The 11,007-nt window shown below is 38.6% G+C and overlaps 1 protein-coding gene across 1 annotated transcript; it reads right to left on the reverse strand.

Moving 5' to 3' along the window:
- Positions 1-591, reverse strand: LOC139742062 (uncharacterized). Its single transcript, XM_071652623.1, has one exon. It carries the CDS (start codon positions 589-591, stop codon positions 1-3), a length of 591 nt encoding a protein of 196 aa, XP_071508724.1.
- Positions 592-11,007: the final 10,416 nt, after the last annotated feature.

Raw genomic sequence — 11,007 nt, forward strand, 5'->3', positions numbered from 1 at the left:
TTACAATCTGTATTTTTGAAGTTCTTCATAGAAATTCATCGACGCGTCCGAAAGTAGTACTACGTCGGCGGGTAGCTGGTCGCGTGCTGCGAGCTTGGAAAGTGGCATAAAACAGCTACTCTTCATGGCCGTTTCGTACATGGTGACCATTTCTTTCGTCACTGCGTTCCCGGGTGCCTTCCACGAGTCCGCTACGGCTGTTGACGAATCCCACTGGAGCAAGGAATCCGAATAGGGGAGCCCAACCAGTCGGCAAAACTTCGACAACACTTCGGAAGGTCTCTCCAACAGATCGTCGGCGTCGAGGACAATCGGTTCCGGGTCGAGGCCGGACTCGCGCACGTATACCCAAAGAGAATGCAGATCTTTGTAAAATGTCTTCGAGGGAAGAATGCAATTTTCAACCCCGCTTAAGTCGAACGTTTCCAAGTTCCGGGCATTCCCCTTCAACCTGCCCATGGACGTGAGCCGCTTGAAGGCTGCTTTTCTGTAAGACGAATATGCCCTCACTGGGTGACGGACGAGGAACGCGTGTCTGTACCCGGCTGGGATGTAGGCGCGGCTCTCCTCGTCTCGCACACCCAACGCCATATCGTTGACCAACACGTACTTAGCAGTTGTCGATTCCAACGCTTTCTTTACTGCTGAAAACCTGCAACCATGATGGCCATACAACAAACTAGATCAGTAGAAATTTGAGCGGAATAATCTTCCTGTCATTTCAACACTTGATTTTCGAGGTTTGAAAGGGGGAAATATAGGCCTACCGTATGTCGAACATTGATCGAACTGACTTGCTTGTAGATCAGTATAAGCCAGTTCGTAATTAGCTCATGTACACCTTGGTGCATATGACCTTTCTTTTTTTTCTCAGTTGGTTGGGCACTTCACTCATTTTAAAGAGGTATAATTCATAAGCTTGCCCGACATACCAATTTATGGAATTCGTGTTCAAACAAAGCATGAACTTGTGTTTAGAACAGGTGACCAGAATAGACCGTCATACCAGTTGACACTTTAGCAGGCATCTAATTCATTATTTCGTATGGAATGCAATAACAACCATTTTCTTTTGACATTGCCAAATAGCAGGCTTGCTATCAGGTGGATGTGCTGGCAAGCACTATTTAAACAAGGATCACATGAATAATCATCACATCACAGATACTTATCTCAGTGAATTAATAAACCAAAATGCCTGTTGGTACAAATGACCTTTTTCTGCTCATGCGCAAAGTGGAATTACGAACTGGTCTATTGCGTATCATGATTTTACAAAAATGCACCTTCATTGAATTCGCTTTAAAAAGATTGAAACTTTTTAGTGTTATGATGCAACGGAAAGGAATTAATCTCATGGTTTCTGAAATATATGTTGCAATCACGGCATTTTTATTTTTTCCTCGCCGGTCATTCAAATTAGTGAAAAGGCAACCATGCTCCAAATAAGTGCATTCAATTTAAAAGAAGCCTTACATTTAGTTAGCTTGAGGCAGTTTATGTGTGTGTGTCATGAAGATTATTTATTTCGCAGTGCAGGTCCACCTGTTCATTCTAAAATTTGAACTTCAGGAGCCTGACGCGTTAAAATGGCAGCCATATACAAGCACATCCGATCAGGCACTGTATACAAATGAGATTAATGGGAGGGGGGAGGAGTTGATGGACACCTTCTAGAAAGTTGAAAACATTCAAGTAAAAACTCCTAAAAATTGAAATCATTTCTACAAGAAGAAGAAATAAACAAGTAACTGCATCTCACTCAAAAATACGCTTCCTTGTTGTTTTCGTGGTCTGAATATATCCCAACTGAAAATCTGGCATCGTTTCCCGCTCAATCACGAAGTAGTTTCCACATTCTGAGGGATAATCTGAATATTAAACCGACCTCATACAACATACTAGCCGGTGAAAGAAATTTGATATTCAGGTTTTCAAAAGGGACACACAAACTGTACACGTTGATGACGTAATTATACGGAGTACAACTAACGTGGCGCCATCGCCGCCGAGATACTTAGCACTCGTTTAGACTGTCTTCCGCATTTTTGATAATAGCTCTGCAAACAAGATACCATTTTTGGACATCCTATCCTTGTTCATGTAAATGTAATAACGACAGGCTAGTTCACTAATGTTGGCCTATTCAAATTTATGGCCCTACTACTGTCCTCCCTTTTTGGACGTAGATCGGCATTTAGGCCTACATATCAGGGCCGGCGCAGCCGTGGGGGCCGTGGGGGTTCGGCCCCCACACTTTTTGTGCACCATACAAAGGAATACATAAGGTGTCATCACTTTGGGCCCCCACACTTTTTTCAACCCGGAAGTACGTAAGTGGCACTAAAGTAGAAATAGATAGAGATCTTGAAGTATGGCAGCGGTAAGGTTATGTGTTTTCTCTGATTTTTTTTTATAACACCCGGAAATATCAGCTGAAGAAACCAGGAAGAGGACGGGGAGAGATGAGCTGAGAACTTTTTTTTTTTTTTTTTTTTTTTGCATGTCAGCTGAAGAAACCCGGAAGTGGACTGGGAGAGCTTTGCTTTTTAGTGGGTTCCTCATATTACACGTTAATTATATGTCCTTATACATTTGTGCATTATTGGTTTAAACTGACCATTGTGTGAAAAACATTTCTGCTTCAAATCAAATGGAATATAAAACTTGTACGAAATGTGGCATATGGAACGTGAATAAAAAAGATGAGCTGATGACCTTTTTTTTTTTTGGCTTGTTAGCTCATGAAACCCGGAAGTGGGCCCCCACACTTTTGAAAACACTGCGCCGGCCCTGCATTTAGCAATTGATATTCTATCAACCTGTGCATACTCGATGTATTTCGAGACTTATTTGGAATCCAGTTCGCATGCATTCTTTATGTGATTTTGCAATGTTAGGCAAGGCTTCAGCACCCAGGTTAAAAGAATACATATGCATTAAAATTTATCACAGTGAGAGTGCAACTTTATTGACCAGGTTACTAAAGAGTGGAATATCTACAAAGGGAACACCTTGAAAATAGGCAATAAAGATACTTTTAAAGTTGATTTCCATGTTCAAGTTTGATATGAAAATAGCGTGAACGAGATTGTAGACATTTCATTTCAATGGAAAATGAATGAAAGAATGAACAAATAAATAATGATAATAATAATGACAATGATGATGATAATGATAATGATTATGATAATAATAATAATAATAATAATAATAATAATAATAATAATAATGATAATACATATTTTAGAATTTCACATTTGTTACAAATGTTACAAAGACAACGGTGACAATTAGTCACAAACTACACAGGGCTCTCTAACTGGCCTCTTTGCAAAAGGGCAAATCAGAAAAAACAATGATGCCTTTGACCATGTTGACTCGTGAGTTTCCTTTTAACCTGAACAAAGCTATGCACCAAATTTCCACTTTTAACGGATATTATCATGACAGATGAGTACCTGGGAATTTTACCTAATCTCTCCGTTTTGGGCGTTTTGATGACTGAGAACTATTAACAAGAGATTACAGATACTTTGTAGAGCACAGCAAAACGAATCAACAAAAGTCATTTTAAAACATTTTCTGCAAGAAAATCTTATTATTTCCCGTATAAAGTCAAAAGCATGCACACGACCACGCGAGTGATACAGCAACTATACCAGTGTTCTTTGAAGAACTGCTGCTGTGAACATCCACACTTATCTTCGTTCCTTATATTATAGCAACCCCGTGATATTTGGCATGGTTTGAACATTGCAAAATATACTGCAGGGTGTCTGTACACCTGTTCAATATCATATATATATATATATATATATATATATATATATATATATAATTATATATACATATTTTGTGAACACAAAATAACATTTATACATTTATTTATTTGTCTATTTATTTAGTTTTCTTCTAGGAATTTTCCTGTTCAGAGATGACGTCATACATAGACAAGAAAGATTTAACCTTAAATCTTAAAAAAAAAATCCTTTAAATTTAGGCTTAAAAGTTCATATCTTTTGAACAGATTATCCGATTTTCCTCAAGTTGCACTGGTTTACACCAAAGTATACCAAGGAGGTGGGTGTTCACCTCCTTGTATGTGCTATAGCACTATTTCTGCATTGATCCACAAGTACATTTGGGGTAAATCCCCCCCCCCCCCCCCCCGAGTTGACTACTATGAAATAATACACGAGGAATGAACCGGCTGTACACCTACGCGATACGGTCTGCCTCGATCTTGGAGCCCACGATGTCGGACAGAATTTCAGCAGCCGAAGTTATCGCCTCCTCGTTCCCGTCGTACACCTTGGGCAGGTCCGCGCCGACAGCCTGCTTGTACACGTTGGCGGCGGTTTCGCTGTAACAGAACGGCTCGAGCCAGACTTCGAGTTCCTCAATGGCGCTGAGACATTTAGCGAGCGCCGTTGAGATCGTCCTCGGGAGACACCAGACGATGAGGGGTACAGAAGCTGGGTTAGATGCCATCGTGCTGAGAGCTGGAGTTAACATGCAGGTGTGTGGTCGCAGAGTGAACCCGATGGAATAATGGCAGCTGAGTTTTCTTTACGTGGCTATCACAAGAGACTTTACAGAGCGCGTGGTGTGCATGGGACCTTGTTAACAAAATTGAGTCACGCTATTTGCATTCTTATCATATGTGTTGTATCTACCCATGTACATAATATGTCTGAAATGACGAATAAATAATAGTAATAGTGATGATGATGATAATAACTCTCTCTGTCTCTCTCTCTCTCTCCATCTCCCTCCCTCTCTCTCTCCCTCTCTCTCTCTCTATATATATATGTATATATATATATATATATATATATATATATATATATATATTATATATATATATATATATATATATATATATATATGCCGACTTTGACAGTTCATATTTCGCTTCTGTCTCCCTCCCGCCCCCCCCCCCCCCCCCACCCTTGCTCGGATAAATACGTTGATATAGGCCTACAGTTAGTTATGCAGATGTCTCCGTATCTTCAAAGGACAAGTTCACCTTAATATACATGAAAATTGAGAGAATACTACAATAGAAGAACATTTCAGTGAGAGTTTGTAGGAAAAATCTAACAATCCTATCAAAGGTATGATTTTTTTGGAAGTTTCAGCGCCACCATATAGATGAGAAGACTATACTAGAGTTTGTCATAACCTCTAACCTGTATTCTCCTAATCCAACTGTGACTGGGCAGAAACTTTCACAATTCATAATTTCCGGACAAATTGTCCGATTTTACACAAACTTTCACTGATGTGATTGACAAATATTGTTATAATCATTCAATTCACACTGATTGTTAAGGTGAACTTGTCCTTTAGACATCAGTGTTGTTGTCAGCATTAGCACAAATTCAAGTTGTAAACAAAACAACTTTCATGTCTAATTATTCTCATATCTCAAGTTTCAAGTTGATTTATTTCATTTCCAACACACAAATAATTAGAAATATAATGAAACACTCGTGTACACAAATGTCAGGAAATCAGTACCACAATGCGATGAATAGAATAACATCGTAAAAGAGATACAGGTAACTTGCCAACAGAGATACAAATAAGTGTTACGTCACTGTGGTAAATGCATAAACAATATTGCTGGAAATTGAGGGGACTTCTAAAAAGCAGAGCTTGTAGAATGCAGTCCCCTCATGCAAATCTATCATATCTAACAGGAGTCGCGAATTTGTGAACAGTTTTTAGTAGACGTTCTATCATCAAATATTACAGCTCAGAAAGAAAGATAACACCATCTTTACAGATTGTGTTGTTAAGTTACAGTTTACTCTTCAGAAGCTTTTCGTAGAACTTCATCGACGCGTCAGAAAGTCGTGCCACGTCGTTGGGTAGCTGGCCTCGCGGGATGGGCTCTGTGAGGGGCATGAAACAGCTACTCTTCATGGCAGTTTCGTACATGGTGACCAAATCTTTCGTCACCGCCTCCCCGGGTGCCTTCCATGAGTCGGCTACGGCTGTTGACGAATCCCACTGAAGCAAGGAATCCGAGTAGGGGAGCCCAACCTGTCGGCAAAACTTCGACAACACTTCGGAAGGTTTCGCCAACAGATCGTCGGCGTCGAGAACAATCGGGTCCGGATCGAGGCCGGACTCGCGCACGTATTTCCACAGAGAATATAAGTCCTCGTAAAACGTCTTCGACGGGAGGGCTACATCGTCGACCTCCAAGTCGAAAGATGTTTCTTCTCCTACATCCCTGAGAAGATTGGTTATCTTCAAATAAGCTTTGCGATAAGACGAATACGCCCTCACCGGGTGACGGACAAGAAACACGTGCCTGAAGCCGGCTGGGATAAAGGCGCGAGTTGAATCATCCCGCACTGCAAACGCCATATCTTTCACCAAGACATACTTCCCACGGGCCGATTCTAAATCTTTCTTTACAGTTGAATATCTGAAGAAGGACAGAGAGCATGAAGAAAAAATCATATGCAATTAGAATGAGCCTTCTTTAATTCAAATGAAGGTAAGAGATTCATATTATTGAAGTCATTCGCTGATATCGGCTTTGCGCCCGCCCGTCCCTTGCGGGTTCATATACAATACTTCGGTACATCTCTTTGACTATAGCTATGAAAAGCGATTAAAGTCATACTCACATGGAAATTACTTTCGCACTACAATGTTCAATCATTGTAGGATCAAAGTAGGAAGAAATTCTGAATACTGCTTTACAGAGTCCAATTGTGTAAATTTGTGTAGACCAATCGCAAACGCATGTATGTAATTATTGCAGTTTGCATGTTGTTAGCTATATAGACTAACCAATCAGCCGTCAATTAATCATTCAGTTATTACTGAGGTAACTACAAAATTTAACATGCAGTAAAAGGGGCTTGTTTGCACACTTTATCATGAAGTTAGCTCTCGAGTACTAAAAAAGACAGCTTTATAAACTGGACTGGATGATGCGGTGTATGTTTGTAGGAAAAACAAAAAACAACGTATTTGTGCGCGCATGCTAAAGTGCATTAACTTTGCTGAGCAGATATGATTATTCCAAAAAGATTACAAAACTTCTCATTCAATGTACTTTTACGTAACTGTCCTAACAAAAACAAATTTCTGTATCATAGTGATCAGATAAAATAATTTCTATTTGTGTGTGTGTTGTGTGCTTGAACAATCAAAAAAAATATAGTCAATCTATACTATTATGCAAGTGTTAAAAAAAACGGTAGCATAGTGTCATAAAAGAATAATAATCGAGTAAATACGCTGTCTATTATAGGGCCAAAAGAAACATATCATGTCTATCGCATGATTTTTTGGCAACTCATGAGATCACATGTATGCGAACTTTATATCTACAGTGTAATAAATGTATGCTTTTGGGAAGAAAAACAACAAAACTTCGATAGACATACGCAATACGATCTGCGTCGATCTTGGAGCCAATCATGCTGGACAGAATCGCCGCAGCCGAAGCGATCGCTTCCTCGTTACCTTCGTAGACCAGTGGCGCCTCCCGACCGCAGGCGAACTCATACGTGCGTGCCGCCAATGCGCTGTAACAGAGCGGCTCGAACCACACTTCGAGTCCCTCGATGGCGCTAAGACATTTGACGATCGCCGTGGAGATCGTCCTCGGCAGACACCAGACGATGAGACGAACGGGAGTTGGGTCAGACGCCATCTTTACACCTTCTTCCTTCAAGAGAATATAAGCTCCTGCGATGTCAGCACATCACTTCTTACACTCATTTCAAGAGTACTTTATCTATACTCGAAGTTGCAGTACGTTGTATCTGTACTTTTGTCCTTTTCAAAAAGAAGAGGTTATCTTTGGTCCACAAAGGCCTGTTTCGAAATTATAAAAGGGTCGAATAAAGGGCAAAATTAAGACACAGAGGACTATATCTTACCATTTAAAGCGTTAGAATTTCATAACATCTATGTACATGTTATTTATTTTTATATTTATACACTCAAACAATGTGTGTACACAAATGAAAAATCAATCAATAAATAGACAATCAAATAAGTGAATAAAACATAATTATAAATATTTGCAAATATATATGTATATATATACTTGTATAATATATATATATATATATATATATATATATATATATATATATATATATACATATTGAGTAGGTTGTCCACGTGTTGGCGTGATAATAAGATAAAAAACAAAACTGGAACAAAGTTCATGCTGTATTCACCAACAGTTTATTTCTGCACATAAATTTTCGAGAATACAGCATATTCTAAATAAATCCAACTTCGTCATTACATTTTTTTTCAAGACGTACAGAAATGCATTTTGTATGTTACTGGCTGAGAGCTTGCAAGAAGTCAGTGCACTTTCTTGCTTGTTTTGTCCTCAAAACGTTACTCACTTATTCCAAGCTTGCTTTCTGTAGCCAAAGAAACATATTTCATACAGTGCAGGAGTAACACCAAGGAATATGTATTTTCACACTTTCTTCATTCCTTCCATTTCTATATATATATATATATATATATATATATATATATGAAATGTCACAACAAAGGAATGCATTAAATGCCAATCTTGATTTTAATTAAAAATCCGAATTTATATATATATATAAATACGAAGTTGGATTTATTTAGTCATTGTTATTTAATACTATTATTTTGATACCATTCTGCATTGCCATGTACAAAAAAAAATTGCATTATTTGGCACCAGTTAGTTGGTGTAAATGTAACTTGATGTTAGGTTGCCCTACTTATCTTAACAGAGAGTCGATGAAGAATCATATACAAATATTAACCCCTTCTGTGCCAGTGAATCAAATTTGCACCAATTTTGCTCACAAACCTATGAACATTGAATTGTTGTGTTACACAGAGGGTTAAAGGGATCGTATAGTTTTGGCTGAGACCTATTTTCAGGTTTCTAACATTTTTTGGTGAGATAATGAGAAACCTCTTATGAAATATGAAAGAGCATGTAATTCTATGAGGAATTCAACGTTTATTTGATGAAAATTGGTTTTGAAACGGCTGAGATATCCAAAAAAGAGCAATTCTAATAAAGTGTGGGACCCATACTTTATTACGATTGCTTTGTTTTACTTTGTTTTTGGATGTTTCAGTCATTCCAAACCCGATTTTCATCAAACAAACTTTAAATTTCTCTTAGAATGGTATGCTCTGTACTATATCATAAATGTTTTCTTGGTATCTCGCAAAAATCTAACAGCCCAATTTTCATCTCCACCAATACTGCACCATCCCTTTAACCAAACAATCCTCGACCTAGGCGATGAGCAGGATCACCACCGAAATATCAGACATTTGCATATTCGTCCATAGCTGACCTTTCCTGAAAATTTCTTTGTAATTAATTTCTTACCCTTTGCACAAAATTACAGATATTCCGACAAACAAGCCAACGTTGGCAAGAAACAAAGAAAGAATGAAAGGAGTAAAGAAATTCAATAAAACAACAAAGGATTAATGAATGAATGAATAAATGAATGAATGGAAGAAAGAAAGAAGACAAAAGAAATAGATGTGGCAATGAGGGCGCCAGACGAGCAATACCTTAGCCACGTGACCAACAAAGCCATCAGCAGTTCGAAAGGTGACATGGTTGAAGACTGCTAGACCCATGAAAACGGGGTGCTTTTTGTGACTCCCTTTTAATCTGTTTCTGGTTTATTCATAATTGTGACCTTTCTTTGTAGTTCCATGCCACTGCTTCCACAAATTGTACATTGACCCACTGCAAGGATCCAATCGATATATCTAAAATGTACAAAATATGAAAATCAACCAAAGTCCCGGTGATATCTCCCCATTTCCCCCCTCTTTCTCATTGAATCTCTTTTAATTGCTCCCTCTCAATATAGATTAACATTTGAGCTACCTATCTTTCTTGACTTTGGCATTGCAATTCCGCACAGATATTTCTTGATTCTTATTCACATTTTTTTTTGTACTGTTTCAGAGCAAGGACCTTTACAATTCTTTGATTCTTCTTATGTAAAGACCATGGTGTAAAGATCCGTCTCCAACTTGGCATCCGAAAAGAAACGGTTTTGCAATGAATTACTGCGTGTTTGTTTGCTCAGACATTCCAGTCTTGTTATTCGCCGAGAGCAAAGTTCGATAACTACTCACGTTGCGCCTCGTCATGATATTATGTGCTGAATTTATTTTCATCTCATCAAGCATTCATGGCATGAAAAGGTCATTTACAATCATGCTTGAGAAAAGAAAAGCGAGCTCTCTTTATAATACTTTAGAGCTACACATTGTACGTGTCTCTCTTGACTGGCTGATATATTACTTGGGCGGGATAATGGTTGCTCTGAAAAGAAAAACTCACTTTTTCTTTTTCTTTGCGTGAATAGTTTAGTGCTAGTGGGGATCGGTTTAATCTAGTGCTGGATTAACTCAATGAATGGGTGTTGTTGTGGTGATCATGATATTGACGATGACACTAACATACTTACATCGATGCTAATAATGATGATAGTAATATGAGTAATTATTATTGTTGTCATTCTCATCGTTAGCACTGTTGTTATCATTATTGTCGTTACCCTTTGCAACACTATCATATTTCCATTCTTATTTTCCAAAAAGTGAATTTACAAGTCACCTGCCCGGATCCACAGGAGCTCATCAACAGTACTTCACGTAAAAGTACGCAGTTCTGACGGAGCAGGACAGGGTTTAAACTTTAATAATATGTCAGGCACATTCGTCTCATCACTATAATAATATTACTAGAAAAACATAGACCATTAGTGGTGGAACTTTGATATCCTTGAATTCCCGTAGTAGACCATCCATTGCATGCAGCCGGTGAGAGTGACGTCATAATAGTGGTACCTGCCGCCGCGTTGAATCATGTCTGTGATATGGCGAACGGGGTAAATCATTAACCAAGGAGCGACGCAGCGCCTGGTTATACATTAACCCTTCTGTTTACCCGCTCTTCAATTTAAACCAGAACATAACTGAGTG

This window comes from Diadema antillarum, unplaced genomic scaffold (genome assembly GCF_040938485.1).
Source record: "Diadema antillarum isolate AM-2024a unplaced genomic scaffold, OU_Dant_1.0 seq00000978_RagTag, whole genome shotgun sequence".
NCBI lineage: Eukaryota > Metazoa > Echinodermata > Echinoidea > Diadematoida > Diadematidae > Diadema > Diadema antillarum.